The sequence below is a fragment of the Poecilia latipinna genome, unplaced genomic scaffold, assembly GCF_001443285.1.
Source record: "Poecilia latipinna isolate Pla-1442-1.1 unplaced genomic scaffold, P_latipinna-1.0 Scaffold3127, whole genome shotgun sequence".
NCBI lineage: Eukaryota > Metazoa > Chordata > Actinopteri > Cyprinodontiformes > Poeciliidae > Poecilia > Poecilia latipinna.
In genome coordinates, this window is record NW_015115743.1 from 35,913 (window position 1) to 53,311 (window position 17,399).

At 36.6% G+C, this 17,399-nt stretch overlaps 1 protein-coding gene across 1 annotated transcript in view; it reads right to left on the reverse strand.

The window, feature by feature from the left end:
- Nucleotides 1-15,596, reverse strand: part of LOC106940209 (protocadherin-15-like) — a 42,457-nt gene extending 26,861 nt beyond the window's left edge. Inside the window, exons 1-7 of the mRNA XM_015022887.1 lie at nt 15,531-15,596; nt 13,813-13,932; nt 13,501-13,686; nt 11,840-12,076; nt 8,176-8,292; nt 5,559-5,699; nt 4,472-4,584 (exon numbers count right to left, since the gene is read on the reverse strand). Coding sequence (XP_014878373.1) covers nt 4,472-4,584; nt 5,559-5,699; nt 8,176-8,292; nt 11,840-12,076; nt 13,501-13,686; nt 13,813-13,932; nt 15,531-15,596 — 980 coding nt within the window. The remainder of the gene's footprint in view (nt 1-4,471; nt 4,585-5,558; nt 5,700-8,175; nt 8,293-11,839; nt 12,077-13,500; nt 13,687-13,812; nt 13,933-15,530) is intronic.
- Nucleotides 15,597-17,399: the final 1,803 nt, after the last annotated feature.

A 17,399-nucleotide genomic window follows, 5' to 3' on the forward strand; every position in this document is an offset into this window, starting at 1 on the left:
CATACATAGGTAAGGTAAGGACAGACGGCCTGCCGTACACACTGGCGCCATCTTCAGCCAGATTAAATGTAATGATTTTATTAGTTGACTTTAACTGATGCTTTTATCAGAATGAATCAGAGATTATTTTAGTCTTTCACAATCTGCAGCATAAGACATTCAATGACATTCATACAGTCTTTTAACTTCTATAGTAAAATATTAACTAATGAGATGCAAAAATAAAAAAACTGCTCCAAGTTGCTCCGACCTGCTGGATTGATGGGCATGTTTGTATCTGCATGTGTTTGGTTCCATCTGCTTTGTTAATCCAGTGCAGATATAAAACAAATACTTGAAAACAGTAAAGTTCTACTGCTTTTTGAACTATTTGTGTGTGTGCATGTCAACATATTCAACAAAATGAGTCTATTATGTTCCTGGTGTTGCATTGGATTTGGTCCCAATGCATACCTGACCTTGTAATTATAGCTGCATGTCTGTCCCATGCTTTGATTCCACATTTCCTAAGGACTGCATATGTAATAAAGACAAAAAAAAATCTTAACAAAAGTGTTTTTAAAAAACTCCATCATTAAAGATTATACCTCAAAGCAATATGTAACTGCATATGAGGAATCTGCTGTTTCAGTCACAAGAAAAGTATTTTTAGTCGCATCAAACTGGCAACAAAAACAAACTTTGAGTCATTTTTGCTTCCTAAAACCCTGAAATAAAAATTTTGATCATGAGCTGTGCAAAGCAAAGCAATGAAGAGCCTGGATCTGAATATTTCACAGTCATGTTAATTTACTTTTGAAATAATGCAAAGCAGAAGTTGACAAAATTATTCTGTGTGTTCCCAGTCCAAGATTAAATATTTAGACTTTATTTCAATTTTGGTGCTCCAGCAAAGAAACAAATAACCAATAGTTACTGTAATGAATGCATGCATTCAAATTCTACATTTTTTAATACTTTATTTACTCTGATGGCAGCCAAACATGACTGTTATCGATGTTCTTGGTGCATATAATGTATCCGTGCTCAGAAGCTGGATTAATAAAAGTCAAATTTATCTTAATCTCTCGTGATAATCTGCTGTGTTATCTCTTTGTGCAATGATGTAAGCCACAGCAACATATTTCCATGTTTGATCATATTACTTCTTGCTAAAAAAAAAGAATAAAACAAGGATTTGAATGTCTGAAGCATTTTGGGCCCTCAACACACTTTCTAATTAGATTAATTAAAGTTACAAGATGTTTGATGCCAGGGATGACCTGTGGCTGTGTGCGAACACTTCAATAAAGGGGAAAAAAAAAATCCACACATTTTTAATGTATGCATACATAAAAATAAAAGGAGAAAAGAGCTTTCAATGATATGTCAGTATTTCCTTACTGTTCACTTAACCCCCTGTTGATCATTTCCTATGGTTGCTAATAACTATGCATGCATGTGCGACGCTGCCTGCATACTGATTCTGCAGGTGCAACAAGCCCTTTACAGTGAGAGGAGAAAAGGGAGCCAAGACTAAACACAGTTGCAGCAATGATTTAACACAACTTCTTTCACGGCTTATTAGCTTTTTCACTAGATGAGCAACCCACAGACTGAAAATGCACAAACAGCAAATAAAGCCAAAGCTACGGTTGACTGGTACTTAGTGTCTGTGTTCAGCAGAGAGAATTGGCTGGATCTCTGGTGCACCAATGCAGCTGCATCCAAAAATCTTTTGAACTCCATCCCAGTCACATAAAGCATGTTTGATCCTGAAAAACGCCCCGGCAGTGGTAGAAACATATATGTTGACAGTGCTTGATGTGAAGTCTGTATTGGGTATATAATAGACAGCAAAGCTAGAAATTGCAATAAAATATTCTCCTTTTAAAATTTAAGATGTAAATTTTTTATATGTTTAATTGCACATAACTAAAATATAATAGTCAAAAAGATGGCAGTGATTTTTTTGTTTGCCTGTCTGAGCTTTTCATGGAGTCATACAAAATGCAATTTCCATTGTACTAGATTAAGTTAGTACCAGCTTACTGTGCTAATAGTGGTTCTAGCTTTTAAAGGGTTAGTAATTGCTGGAGAACCCTAAAGAAATTAAACCAAAGCCGAAACATTCAGCATGAATGCAGAGTGAAGCGCAAGAACATTAAAATGCAACCAAATACAGATTACAAGAGAAGGGCAAAAATTCACAATGAGACATGCAGAAAAACATACAAAAGAAACACCACCCTCAGAAAGAGATACGTGGAATTCACAAGCATCAAATAATAATATAAAAACACATATTTGTTATGCTTCTGAACTGAGAATGTGTCTTCACTAGGTTGTGAGTAATGATCAAAAGGGGAGAAATAAAACATGAAGGTAATACATACTGAACTCCACACAAATATGCCCCCACACTTCCGTGGCTTAAAGCTACGTATCTGTATTAATGCAGCGTCTTTCTGACGCTGTGGAAGATTTTAATGCTACTTAGTGTTGAACACATTAAGACTAACAAGATTAACTAACAAGCTCATTAGATTTATATAAACACCTGCTTAGAAATCTGAACGGCTGAACAATTTCTAGATACACTATTATGATAAACATCCATAAAATGTGTTTTGAAGATACACAGAAGCCCTTTCCGTCTGAAACAGACGACATGTTGCTTAAAGTGAGTAGAAGCCACAGCAAAGAGACGTGGTGGAGAAAGACATAAGAAGTGAAAGTGTATGTCTATAAATATATATATACTGTCTGACGGGCAAAGCAAATTGAAACGGGCATTACAAAAGAGAATAAACACAACTAGACAGTGGCGCTGATAAGAAGAACACTAACTCAGACCAATTTCATTCTGTGAAAACTAAAGAAAGCAGACAAAGACAGATAAAAGGAGATAATAGCAGGAGATTATAGTCCATTTTTACATCTGCATCTAAACACACACAAGAAAACCTGAGCTGATCCCTCCTGAAGTCAATAGCGAACAGAAAGAGAGAGATTTAAGACCGGGAGGGAGGGAGCTGATGTTTGTTTAGCCACATGGGCTTAGAGTGTCATAAATTAATAGTTACTGGGTCTGTGACATGTAATTGCTGAGGCTGTTGACAGTGCAAAAACAAAGACTGAATGGAACGTTGACAGAAGAGTGATTATGGCGTTTTCACTTAGATCAAACAAAACCTTATCCTTTTTTCGACTATTTTTGTTAACTTACTTCATGCTTCAAAACATGAAAAGTCAAAGTATTCATTTATAAAGAAACTCATTTGTGTCAGATGTACAATAAGCAAATCACAACTGAATCAAACAACTAAACTAACTAAATGTTAACAAGCACGATCCCAGGTTTATTCCTGCTTTGTTTTAACAAGGTATTCCTTACAAATAAACTTTTCCCAACTCTGGAATAATTACTTTTGAGAACAGCATCAGAAAATTTCCATTCATTTGAATGTTAGAGCCACATCTTGTCCCATTACAATCACACACAGCCTAAATACATATTTGTGGGTGTGTTTTGTGAAATAACACAAAACGGGAAAGAAAGAAAAAATAGTCGATGGGGATTTTTGCTTACAAATAAAAATCAGAAACATGTACTGTGTATTTGCATTTAAACCACCAAATTAATTGTAGGATGATTTCACTGCAACTGCAACTAAATGCTTCTTTTTGCTCAAGCACAGTAGAACTGCATGTTGACTGGGCCATTCAAACATAATGGATATGATTTGATCTATGGCATTCCTTTCTAGTTCTGGTTGTGTGTGTGGAGTGGGTGTAAAGTGAACCTCCACTTAATCCTCAAGTCTTCTGCAGCCTCTAGCAGGTTTTCTTTCAGGGTTTTCCTTTGTTTAGCTCCATACATCTTCATTACCTTTATGTTCCGAGTTATTTGCAAATTCTAAAATTATGGATTCCAAGCCAACTAGTGATGTAAACAAAACAGAAAAAAGTGAAGAGGAAGACATGGCCAAGCTGTCCCCATACCTGAAGGTGTTAACAAAGGCAGTTTATTCACATTTTACTGCATTATCCCCTCACCAACAGGTATGACTGGGAAGGTGTGAAGACAAAAGTCAGTTGTCCTGCTTATCAAGTCAAAAATATACATCATCAAAAGTTTTCCACTTTTATCCCGTTTAAATTGAAGTTTATTGTTGTGCGACAATGTGGAAAACTGCAATGCAAGATATTTAGACGAGGCAATTCTGTTTGCTTTTGATCCTTAAGAGGAAAGTTAAAACTAATAACTCAATGTCTGTGATTTTCAGTCACATCTTTATAAATACACGAGCTCTGTAAGCGAACTGTGCACCATTCAGAACCGCTCTAACGTGTTAACTTTGTGTAATTGAGATTTATGTCCTTCTCTTTCCACTGAAGCGCTTCTCGCACAACAACCGAGCAGCTGCCGCATAAAACATTCAGATGACAAGAAAACACAGGATGTGTGTTTGCGTGTGTGAGAGCGTACCTGTATTCTTCTCGAGTGAACACGGGGATAACAGAGGGCTGAAGCACTGTGATTTCCACCAGAGTCGTGTTCTCTTTCACAGGCTCGCCGTGATCATAGGCCACCACCACCAGCTGTTAGAGACGCATGCAGATGAAGACAGAGTGGGTTATGACTATATAATCCCATATGTTTCCCTCTGGCATATCTATTTTTTCTGCTCGCACCGACTTTCTTCTTTTTCATTTAATTGGTGGTAACTAATGTTAACAAGACCCAAAGGAGAAGCGCTGACTCTAGAAAAAAGTCAACATAAAATCAGAACAGACTTACTTTCATATTGCAGTTTTTACATTTCTATACAATGTTCCTAACTCATAACATTTTGAAAATACATGCACTTGGCTTATGTGGCAGTTAAAAGCTTTGCTCGGTCTCAGCTGATTTAAGTTAGTTATATATATATAATTTGCTCCTGCACAGAGCAGAAGTGCTCAAAGAAACCCAAAACTGAGACACCATTAGCTAATTATTTTATATGCTGTTCAATGAGATTTAGTCACAGCTCTGGAACAATTTTCTTCTTCCTCAGTCTCGATCCAGAACGTAAACACAGCGGTACAAACAAAGTAAAATGACTCATCTTAAGGACATCCTGCATTTCGACTTCAATCAAAGGCCAATCAAATCTAGGTGGACAACCACATCTTAGCAGGTTTGCAATGATAATATTAATTAAATACAAGTTAACTATTTATGGAAAATGAGATTTTATGACGAAAAATACCTCTTCAGTTTCTGATTGCAGTGGGGCAAAATGTAAAATTCAAGGTTGTGAATACTTTTGCAAGTCACTTTTATTTGCTACATAGTATTATTGCTGTATTTCACACTAAAACAGATTTGAATCACGAAGAAATGAATTAAAAAGGGCAAATTTAAGTGTTTCCCATTTGCAACTGACAACCTCAATGTTCCTACCTGTACTAGCGTAATGAAAAAAAAAAAAAAAACACAGCTTATACATATATTTAGTTCAATTCTAAAAAATACATCACTTTAAGCATTTTTTTTTTTTTTTTACAAAAGAGACTGGGGATGTACTCACTCTGAACTTTAAGTTGGGTTCCTCGTTAAGATTTACTCTGGTAACCACATGACCTTTCTCTTCATCTACATCGAATATACTGGCAGAGTATGGATAGGCCTCCTGGTCCACCTTGTAACGAATTAGACCTGCGGGGGTTCCCTGCGAAAAGGAAAAGCAGAGCACGCGTAATGTCGATGGGTTTGCCGTAGATGATTAACTGCCTCTTTCATGCTTAGCCGAACAAATATTTCTTGAAACATAATCTAGCGTTGGAAGAGAAATGGCTTTTGCAGCGGTGCTAAATGTCACGCTGTCCCTAAATTTAAATACTAATGATTGAACATAAAAACACCCAGTACCATTTTGGACACCTGGGGTTCAAGGTTTAATAGTCATAAATTAACCTCCAGAGTGTTAAGGATAACAAGTAGTATGAGTAATTTTGCACAGAATGGTGGGAAATAGAAAAACATTTCACGTCTATGCCGAAGTTTCAACACATGTAGTTCTGCTGATATTTATTTTGTGAGGCAGATTAAAAAAAAGAGTGTTGGAAAAAAATATTGTAAGAGTTTGAAAATGCAAACCAAGTAAGGCAAAATCAAAGCAGACACGCTAAACTGATTGAGCGTGCTATTCTCATTGGCACTTCTGGACAAAAATTCTGACAAACAAGATATGATAAAAAAAGATCAATGTTCAGTTAAATAATATTCAGTAAACTGGAAAAAATGGCATTAATTACGCCACTGAACCTCTCTTGATATCAATACTTCTGCAAATAATTCAGTGTGTGACTTTGCTACAGCAATAAAAGCTAATTTTACAGGAAGACTGACACATTTTACCAATAACTGCATTTAGGCATGTGAAGGATGTTTTAGAAATATCAGCTATATCATAGAGTAGCTTTAAATAAACTGTAAAATGTTCACTCCCATATTAAAGGCACACAGGAATGAATAATAATGTCACACAGCTTCATTTCAATGATTTTATATCAGCCAAATCTATGCTGAAAAATATATTTTGATACATTTTAGCAGCTACACACCGTTTGAAACTGTCTGCCTATAGAAATGAATGAACAATGAATGAAAGTCATTGGAAAGTCCTTGTGCAGATAGAAAGACATACTATGGGTGCTTGTGTGGGTGTGTGTCTTTAAAACACTGTTGAAGAGTGTTAGTGGTGCTACTCAATATGTTTTTTATTACCTAATTTTTCCCACAGAGTGCAAGACGATTAAGGAAAACATCCAGTCAAAGATTCAACTCAATGACATAAAGACAAATTAGCCTTGTAAAACTTTTATCTACTAACTACAGCACTGTGGCATCTAATAAAAGATCTTTATCGCGTGTAACTAGGGGTTACACGCAACAGGTCATTCAGTCATATTCAATCACACTAAATGATTCATGGCAGCGGTTTTATTAATAAAATACACTAAAAACTCATGCAGTTAACGGACACTTGAAGTGACACAATGTACAATTGTTGTGATCCCAACAGAAAATTAAGGCAGCAAATTTTTAGTGCAATGATCATGTTTTGTGACAAAATGTAGGTTTAATATCAGAACAGCACTGGTGAACAGTACAGCTGAGCTGCTTGTTAAACGTCTCCATTAAATGTGTTGCTACCAAAAAAGTTTGAAATGAGTCGACAGAACCTAACAGATGAACAATGAACAAAAAAATTTGCATCAAGATGTGTGTGTGTGTGTATATATATATATATATATATATATATATATATATATATATATATATATATATATATATATATATATATATATATATATATATATATATAAGTAAAAAAATGCTATTAGCACTTCGTTTGGGCCTGAGGGAGTACTTTTAAACCGTAAAACCTGGAGAGTATAATGATGTTTTTTGGCTCAAGAGAATTTACTTTGATGCTTCTACCTGCACTCTGAATCAATTCAGCTGATGAAAGAGGACAGCAAGCACATAAGTCAAAGGAAGTGAAGCTTTTAAAGAGGCACATGGCGAAACATTGCGGGAGAAGATTTTGCTTGCAGATGTGAAAATAAAAAATAAGTTCAGAGACTTGGAAATGCAAAGTAAGGAAACTCTGTGTTTGAGTCTGGCCTTTTTTCATAAACATTTATTCAATAGGTGATTTTAAAACTCACCAAGCGGCTGCTTTCAGGGTTCTATGAAAATTAGGTGTGTTTTTTTTTCCTAAAATGCATTGCATAACACAGATCTGCATTTTAACAAATGAATGTGTAAATCAGAAAAGATAATTTCAAATGATGCGCTGAAACTCATGTTGCAGCTTGTAAACCTTCTAAAGTTTACTTTAGAAAGTTTACAAGCTGCAACATGAGTTTCAGCTGGTTCTTTATTTTACAAGCCAAGTAAGTTTTAGAATGGATGTTTTGGATTAAAAAAAAAAAAAAAAACCCTTGGTTAACAGAACCACTGCTGAGCAGAGGGAAAAAAGAGCAAGGCTCCAAAAGGGAAAAGGATACAAATTCAAAACACACTTTGACGGACTGAAGCTGAGCATCATTATCCCGTATCATTCCATTCCAATGCACAATTTTAAGAGCAAGAGAAGGAAATAGTTTGATTAAATATGAGCAGCTGCAAACACTCACCGCAGGGTCAGAATCGTTGGCCATCACCGTGGTTACAATGGTTCCCTTGGCAGCATTAGGAGCAACCATGCCTCTGTAGACGGGTTGTCTGAATGAGGGAGCAAAGTCATTCATATCCTGGAAAGAGATTCAAGAAAAGCAACACAGACGTGAGAAAACAGTGAATGAAATTTTACAGGGGAATGATGTGAACTTGAACGTTAATAAGTTTTTTGTTTTTTTTTTCAACTGAGTTACCAAATGTCTGACATGTTGTGAAAGTTCTCTGCAGTGAACCGTTGGTTGACTTCAACAAATCACGGCAGCATCACACAATGTTGACAAAAATCTTACAATTATCACCAATTACGAGGACGAAGATGTTCTGATTTTATTAACTAACAACTCTCTACTTCACCCTGGAAAACAAACAAAAAAAACATCCTGTCTATAAAACAAACACAGCTATAGGGATCCTTTGAAAGTCAAAAGACTGGAATGTGTTTGTCTACAATCTACACTGGTTATGTTTGTCATGTCTTGTGATTTTCATTCATTCATCCACTCATTTTTTCATCCACAGACACTTTTTATGTAATGTGAAAGATTTTGTTCTGCATATTCCAAAAGACTTGCATCTATCATTGTAATGTTGTTCCTGAAAGGCATTGGCTCGGGGGTTTAGATTAGGCGTCAATACCGTTTTTCAGATCGATTTGCAAAACACTTCAAAGATTACTATTTTACTTCAACTGTGAAACTTTGTCTTACTTTGCATTGATCAGTGACATAAAAATCCCAGGAAAGTAAATTGAATTTTTTGGTGCATAAAATATTTGATTGGTATGAATATACCTGCAATATTTTTTACATTTTCTATGCATCTGGGCTTCAAGGGCGGTTTTAATCATTTTTATTGTCCAAACCAAAATGGCAGCAATAAAAATATGCAATGATTCTCGGCAAAAGATTACGTATTCCTCTATAACTGTGCAGTCTTAAACCGTGACCTCCCAAACAGGACTGGCATCACAAACTGCATGACAAAATGGAGACATCTTGATTGACAGAACACAAGATACAATCAGAAATACAGAGTACTACCTCTGCTGCCTTGCAACATCCAAAGGAAGGAAACAAAGAGGGACAGCTTGAAGCTGGAGCAGATTGATATTAATGTATGACACTTGTTTCCTCTGAGGGGACGTGCTTCTTTTGACAGAAAATGTGAGGCATTGTCAGTCAGACCTTTTAAACAAATTCAAATCAGCACTCGGTAGTCTGAGCTAGCTCAGCTGTGGTTGTCACTTTAGCAACAAACATACTGGTGGCACTTCTGACCCACAGTTTAGTCTGTCTCATTTCAGGATGCAGCAGCTATGCACCATTTGTCTCACGGTAAAAAAGTCAGTCACAGTCGGACGACAGGGAAACAACGGGGGGTTTTGATCAGTTCCTGACGCCACAAAAAACTCCAAAAAAGCATCAAAACACACGTGGGATCAGTTCTTTTGGGGACGCCTCATGAAGGTGGGGGGGGACTTGGACTGAAGCTCACACAGTCGGGCGATTGGAGAAAAAAAAAGCTTCTCAGATGCTCTTTGATTGGACTTAATGGCTTCAGTGTCTATATGGAATAAAGATGAGACCATGCAATAAAATACATATAGGAGAACCATCGACGGCATTAATGCGTCCTCTGTAAGAACGCATTAGTGGCCATAAAAGTTCTATCAAGATGATTCAACCAGTTCTCTTGCAAGACACTTTAATGAAAAGCACTGTAGCTCCCCTTTACTCTTTATAAACTTTGAGGCCATTAAGTCCAGTCCAAGAGGCGGAAATATTGATTTTATCAGGAGAAAGAGAGAGGCATTCTGGATATTTGATTTAAAGAACCCATATTCCACCGGCACGAATGAGGATCTATCTGTTAATGAGTTTCTGTGAGTGATTCTGCTTTGTAGCTACGATTAATCTTTTTCTCAAACAAATATGTTACTTTTGTGTTGATTATGTCTTTTCACATTATTCATTTAATGTGAAATCATTTGAAATTTTGGGGGTTTTCAGCACCAGTGAGAGAAATGTTTAAATGTACTCAAAATATGCTGTTTAACTTGCCAATGAAATCAGTTCTGTATCATCAGGATATCCCTTACATTAACTGAAAAGCCTAAATGCTGAAATGCAGCAGTGAGAACTTGAACAAAAATATTCACATTTTAGCTCATTTAAAGTCAACCAATCTCAGCTTTATGTTAAAAAAACCCCCCACAGTATTATTTTTCCCCAAATAATGCACTTTGTTCTTAGATGCCTGGGCTACTTTTGGTTTCAAGAGTATTTAAAACCAGAAGTGGAAGCAGAGCTTTCAGTTATCAAACTCCTCTCTTGTGGAACCAGCCTCCAGTTTTAATTAGCAAGCAGATACACTGTCTACTTCACCCCATGCTTTCTGCAGGATGTGGGAAAGCAGTGAAGTCTAGATTAAATGCAATCTGCTGGAGTTCTTAGAGCAGTTTTTTTTTTTTTATTAATTTGCCAGAACTAAAATATTTTTGGAACAAGTTTAAAAAGGCACTTATTGAACAGAAAATAACACTGAATTTGTCTGTAATGAAATTGTTCCTGTTAATTGTATGTAAAATGTCCAGAAAATATGCTTGATAAAGTGAATTAACTATTTTTAGGACACTTAATCTATAATCTATGAATAAAGAGTTTTCTCAGAACTACCATTTGCTGATTAAACTCAACTGTCTTGCTAAAGTATTCTTATGCTTTTAAAACATTTATTTAAGATTTGGGAAGGTATTGACATCCAGTTGTATTCATCCCCTCTAAGTACATTGTAGGATCATCTTTTGTTCCAGTTCCAGTTGCGTTGTGACTTATCTCTCTGAACGCTTCACACATCCAGAAACAGAAAAGATGGCCAATTCATCTTAGCAAAATAGCTGAAGCTCAGTCAGATAGGAAGTTATTTTAAGATATTTTAAAGTCTGACTACAGATCCCCAGCTGAATTTAGGTCTGGACTTTGATCTAGCCAGTTTTGTTGCTGTCTCCAGGTTTCAGGTTGTTTTCCTTCTGGAAGGTAAACTCCACCAGTCTCAAATCGCTTGCACCCTCTGTCAGGGTTTCTTTCAGGGCTGCCCTATGCTAAGATCCATTAATCTTCCCATCAAATGTCTCCTTAGCATATTTCATCATGAGGACGGTGTGTTCAGGGAACCTCCAGTGTTTACTTTTTTGCTAAAAAGAGTTTTGCATCAAGAATAAAACGTTAATTTTTAGTTTGATCTGAGCACCTTCAAACACGTTTGCTATCCCCACCACATATCTCTAAAACTGCAAACTGAACTTCTTATGACTGTCATCCAACAAGGCCTTTCATTTTATTTTCCATTTCAGATTTCTGGACTGCACAGCTTTTAATTTATCCTGTGTTGACACCTACACACTGAACACTACCATTAAAATAAAAATAGAAAACAAAATACTGCTAAAATATCTAGAAGTCTGTGGTTGCAATATGACAAAATGTCTAATAGTTCAAGGGGTCTAAGCCAAGGCCTTGTATGTTCTTGTTTTCTTTACATGTTCCTGTCTTTCAAACTTACTTGCTTTTGGGCTTTGCTTGGACAAAGGAAAAAACACGAGAAACCCACCCCCACACTCACCAGTATTCTGACTGTAACCGAGGCAAGCCCAGGAGGCATTGTTCCCTCCACGTCGACAGCCTCTACGGTGAAAGTGTACATGGGTTCAGAGGCAGCCAGAGCTTCAAAGTCCAGAACCTTAAGAACTGACAGCTCCCCCGTCACAGGGTCAACGCGGAAAAGCCGTGTTATCTCAGGATCCAGGCCTTCAGCTCTGATTCGATATGTGAGGTTGGAGATGAGGTCAGCATCTGTTGCCTTCAGAAAAAAAGAAAATAAAGAAGGTTGAATCACTGCTATGTGATGGTATTTTTATTTTATTTTATTTTTTTTTTGGGCAGGTTAATTTTTAAAACAGTGCTTTTATTAAGCTCTGTGTTTTAGTGGCATATTCAAAGCGCCTGTGGCAGTAAACTTTAATGCTCTTGTGTTCCACCGGTGGTCCATGTCAAATTTCTCTCCTTTTTTTGCAGGTATTTAAATTGGGATGCTTTAGGGAACCCTGGCCTTTTCAATTTTCAATCTTTCAACAAGCCTCACAGTAACTTTGACTTTTACGACGTCGCCAGCGCTGCCTGGAATATGAAATGTAAGCACTTTGGTGAGTTCGTAGAAAATGTAAGAGTTTGATTTGAAGCAACATTATTTTGAGTCTTATGAACTAGATTTATGACTGAGGCATTAATCTTCAGTCAATTCACTTTGAATGTCATGAAGCTGAAAAAGTTTGTTGGATTATTTAGAGCAGCTTTTAGGCAAAGTAAAAATAGTACTAAAAATTTGCAAAAAAATCTTTTTAACATTTTAAGGACGACGTCTTGGTTCTAAAAAGATAATAGCTATATCGAATATGTGTTTATGCTATTCCATATCAAAGCATCACAGAATCATTTACAGAAAGAAAAAATCATTAATGTTACCATCTGACTGGTTGAAAAACTGATTTTTAATTCTGTCAGGGGCCAATAATTTTTAGAAGTTGTTTATAGAAATGTATAATTTGACATTGTGTTCCTTGTATAAATAAATTATGATCAAAAACCTTTGTGATTTTTCCCAAAAGAATCCCCCCTCTCCCAAAAAAAACCCACCCAATAGGGGCCCTTTGACTGTCAAAATCTAAAGTTGCTTTCACAAACTAGTTGATCAAAATTTATTTGATTGATTGATAATTCAAAAGGTAAAATATCCTTTTTATAAGGACTCTTCACTGTTGTAGTTGTCAAGAGGCTCATTTATCTCCCAAAATTGTCCTCTAGACAGATTGCACAGGTCAGTAAGTTATGTGACCTAAACCCCCTAAAAGAATCCAAGGAATATTTCCAAGAGGAAGAGAAGGAAAAAAAAACTGTTCCGAGAATCCAGATGCGCTAAAAGCCGTTAGTAAAAACGGATGGTCTCACAGCCTCGCAGCACTGATGCAGTAATTTGGACAATAAAAACTTGTAGAAGCTGACATTTGTGTATTAAAAGCTTATTTTATGTAAGATTGGCATTTTCAAAGGAGTTTAAGTTTATATTTTCCTTAGCTGCTACACATGAAGTATATCACACTGTGTTTAAATGAAAGTTTCCGCTTTTGAATTGAAAAATACTGAAATATATAAAGATTTCAGTCATTTTCTAATTTATTCAGATGAACTTATACATAATTTATTTTCCCAGCCAAGCCAGAGGCTCACCTTTAACTGTAAAATGACGGTGTCCTCTGGGCTGTTCTCAGGTAGATTGATGTTGTAGGACTGTTGGGAGAAAATCGGGCTGTTGTCGTCCACGTCCAAAACGGACACAGAGAGGGTGAGCCTGGATCGCCGAGGGTCCACTGCACCGTCCGAGGCTTCGACAACCAGGAAATAGTGACCTTTCACCTTGAAGGTTATAGAGTCATGAAGAAAAATTAATACTGCAGCTAAAAAAAAATAAGAGGTGACATCTTTCAATTGTTTTGAATCCAATAGCCATTAAAGTTCACTAAATCTGTGACTTTCTCTGACCTCTCTGTCCAGTGGCACTGCAGTCCTGATGGCTCCAGAGGCATTGATGGAAAACAGCGTCTGGTGGTTGACAAGCCTGTAATGGACCTGACCGTTTGCTCCCAGATCCAGATCTGTTGCCTAAAGCAAGAAAAGAAGAATCAGCAGTTTTGAAGCACTCAGTCTTTAACTTGATCAGGACATAAAATGAAACCTTTAACACAACATGATGTTTTTTAAGTTCTACAAAGTGGAAATTAAACAGATTGCAACTGAAATAAAAACAGCAAATGGAAAATGTCCAGGAATTGAATGAAATCAAGTCATTCCTCTACCAGACTCTTTTATTTACCACTTTTTCTGTGACACTGGCCGCAGTACAAGTATTTGTACAAGTACAAATCGAGTTCCAGCTGCTCTCTTAATGAAATTCTGTAACTATGAATTTCAAACGTAGTAGCAGAAAACCTATAGCTCCTTCACGGTAAAACACGAGAGGTTTTATTTTATGACTCCTTATGATTCTTAAAGCATCATATTTTTAATGTTCCACTTCAGCATCAGTTACAGCCATCAGGGGGGCTTCTGTAGTTCTAACAGAAAAGCTTCAATGCTTTGTCAGGCTTTAACTCGCCTTTTCCTTATTACATTACAAAAAAAAAAAAGGAAACAGCTTTCTAAAAACATTTTGCTTTCTTTTTACATTGGCTTCCTGCTCAAAGAGAATCAATTATTTACGTCTTCAGAGTGCTGTACAGCTGACAAGAAGAGACTATTCCTGCTAATTCTTGGCATGAGTTTAAATCAGAAGGTTTAAAGCTTTGTAAATTTGTAAGACTTGGATTTGCAAACTTGCTGCTGTCATGAAAAAGCAAATTATCTAATCTGAGATCTTGGTAAAAGTCATCCATTAGCTCATGTGTGTTTTGCGAGATCTTTTTTGCAGTTGAACTCCAGCTGAAAAAGATGATTCCATCACCTAACTAAAATACGAAATGTTTTTGTATTTTGCTTCATATGTTTTCCAGTTTATATTCAAATACTCAAAAAAATAAATAAATAAATAAAATAAAATAAAAATTAAAAAAAACATACAATGTTGGCCAAAAGTGTTCAGGCATTCTTACTTTTTGGACAAACAAATTTGATAAAATGGCTTCACAAGTTTGAATTGGGATTTTTGGCATGACTGTCCATACAATCTAAAACACATCCCCAACTAAAATTTTTTTTTTTTTTTAAAAAAAAAAATTTTTTTTTTTTTTTTTTTTTTTTTTTTGCAGTCTAGTAGATTCTAAGTTAAGAATTTTTTTGGGATACAACACATACAATTGATAATAAATTGTTGATGCAGATTCACAACATTAGGCATAATTGGAGACAATGAGTAAGTAGATTATATTACCAATGCTGCAGTTGCTTAACAGGTCTTTGAAATGTAATTACTTCATATGTTTCTGCAAAATATACTAAAATTACAGTATTATAAATACAGCTTTATACTGTGCAATAACAGTGGGACGTTACTTGCTCACTCACTTGACGGCAGCACCATACAATTGTCATTGTACATAGACATGAATCAACAGGTATCCTGGGTGGATTAAGAGAGGACAAAGTTAAGGTGATTTTTGTAAAGATACTCTACAAAGGAATGAAATAAAATTATTTGGAGACATGCTTCTTCCTGTATTATCTGATGCACTAGATGTTGCAACAGTGGCAAAAGCCATTCTCACCATGATGTGACCACTGCCGTACCTGACTGTTGGGTTATTGTACCTGCTAGTTTTTAGAAGCCTCATCTTTACCAGCTCCAACATTTTCAAGCAGCTCAATCTTTGTCCCTTCTTAGTGAAAAACTTTTCACAAAGACACATTTGGTTTATTCATGTCAGTCAAGTTAAAGGAGGGACAAGTCTTGGTGGAGAACTACTCTGTCTGTGTTAATGTTTCACTTGCTTATCTGTAGCCAAAGACGAAAGAAGAAAGATCCTACCCATTTCCCTTTCATCTGACAGTGACAGTTTGGATCAGATGGTTGAAACTTGAACCCAGTTTGGTGTTCCGACAATCTAATAATACCAAACACACATCAAACTTGAGTTTGGACTAGAAAAGTAGGCCAAGAGGAAGCTTGTGGATGGAGTGGCTCTGACCTTGACTCTATTGAAGACTCATAGACAATGTTTAAAAGCTGAGTGTGTGCCAGGAAGCCTGATAATCTAAATGGACTGCACCGCTTCCTGCCAGAAAGGGTGGTCAAGTATCCAGCTAAGTTTAGGCCTGAGCTTCTTAAGGACAAACAAATATTTGATGGGAGATTCAAGTTGGTTAAACTCATTCAACCACAGAAAAAGAAAGGGTGTCGAATGTAGGTCCTACACAGGCTGTGGTGAGTCTACAGCAGGGGTGTCAAACTCAATTTCTCCGAGGGCCACTTCAGCATATTGGCCCCCCTCAACGGGCCACATTGACAGTACAAATCAGGAGAGCATCCCTGCTAAAACACCCCAGACAAAAGGTTGACTTCCCTCATTTAGTTCTGTAGAGCCTTATAATGAGTCAATGGTCCAGGTGTGTTAGAGAAGGAATGCATCTAAAGTTGCAGATGGTAGCTCTGGAAAACTAGACTTGGGCACCCCTAGCATAAATGTATGAAAATACAATGTTAATAATAAATTAAACACCTCATATTGTTAAATAACTGATTTTATGTATTGAAGTTTTAAATATTACATTTGAGTTTCCATGGATGTAAAATTACTGCTCGGTTTAAAAATTACAATATTTAAATCAGTGTTTAAAGGTGAGCAAACAAATAATTACAACAAATCACAGATTTAGTCTCAGAGGCAACTGAAATCAATTAATTTAAAAAATCCTTTCTGAATATCATGGTCTCTGAACTAAATGCGTCTTTCTGACCGGAGCTGACAGCGAGTTGAAGAGTTATGGACCGGACGCTTTGGAGCGTCTGGTTAGGAAGCACATTACAAACCTTTGGTTGAAATGTAGTTTGTAGTCAGTTCATTCTCAAAACCTATTTAAAGTCAATCATCGGCCTATAAAATGCTGGGGGGCCACATGGGCCCCGCGGGCCTTGAGTTTGACATGTGCATTATGCCATAGAACTGCCAATTGGTAATTGAAGTAAAGTAGCTTCGATTTCAAAGAAGCCGACAATGAAGTCGATTAGCAAGTGAACCATCACGAAAGAGGAAGGCTCTTGTCTCACTGCACCCCAAGAGATGCATAACCTACAAAAACTGTTTCTGTCTGGTTTTGAACCAGAGACCTTTTGCGTGTAAAGCAAACAGGATAACCACTACACTACAGGAACTGAACTTCTCTGCTTTGTTTCAGTTTGAGGTTCCAAAGTTGATGATGTGAGATGCAATTCATGAAAATTTCAGCTGAGGTTTGCACTGAGATGCCTGGATTCAGAGTACAGACCATGACACCACTGAACCCTTGTTGACCTTTAGTAAACACCTGTGATGAATAGAACATGCAAAATCTGTTTCTGTCTGGTTTCGAACCAGAGACCTTTTGCGTGTAAAGACAACATGATAACCACCACACTACAGAAACTGAACTTCTCTGCT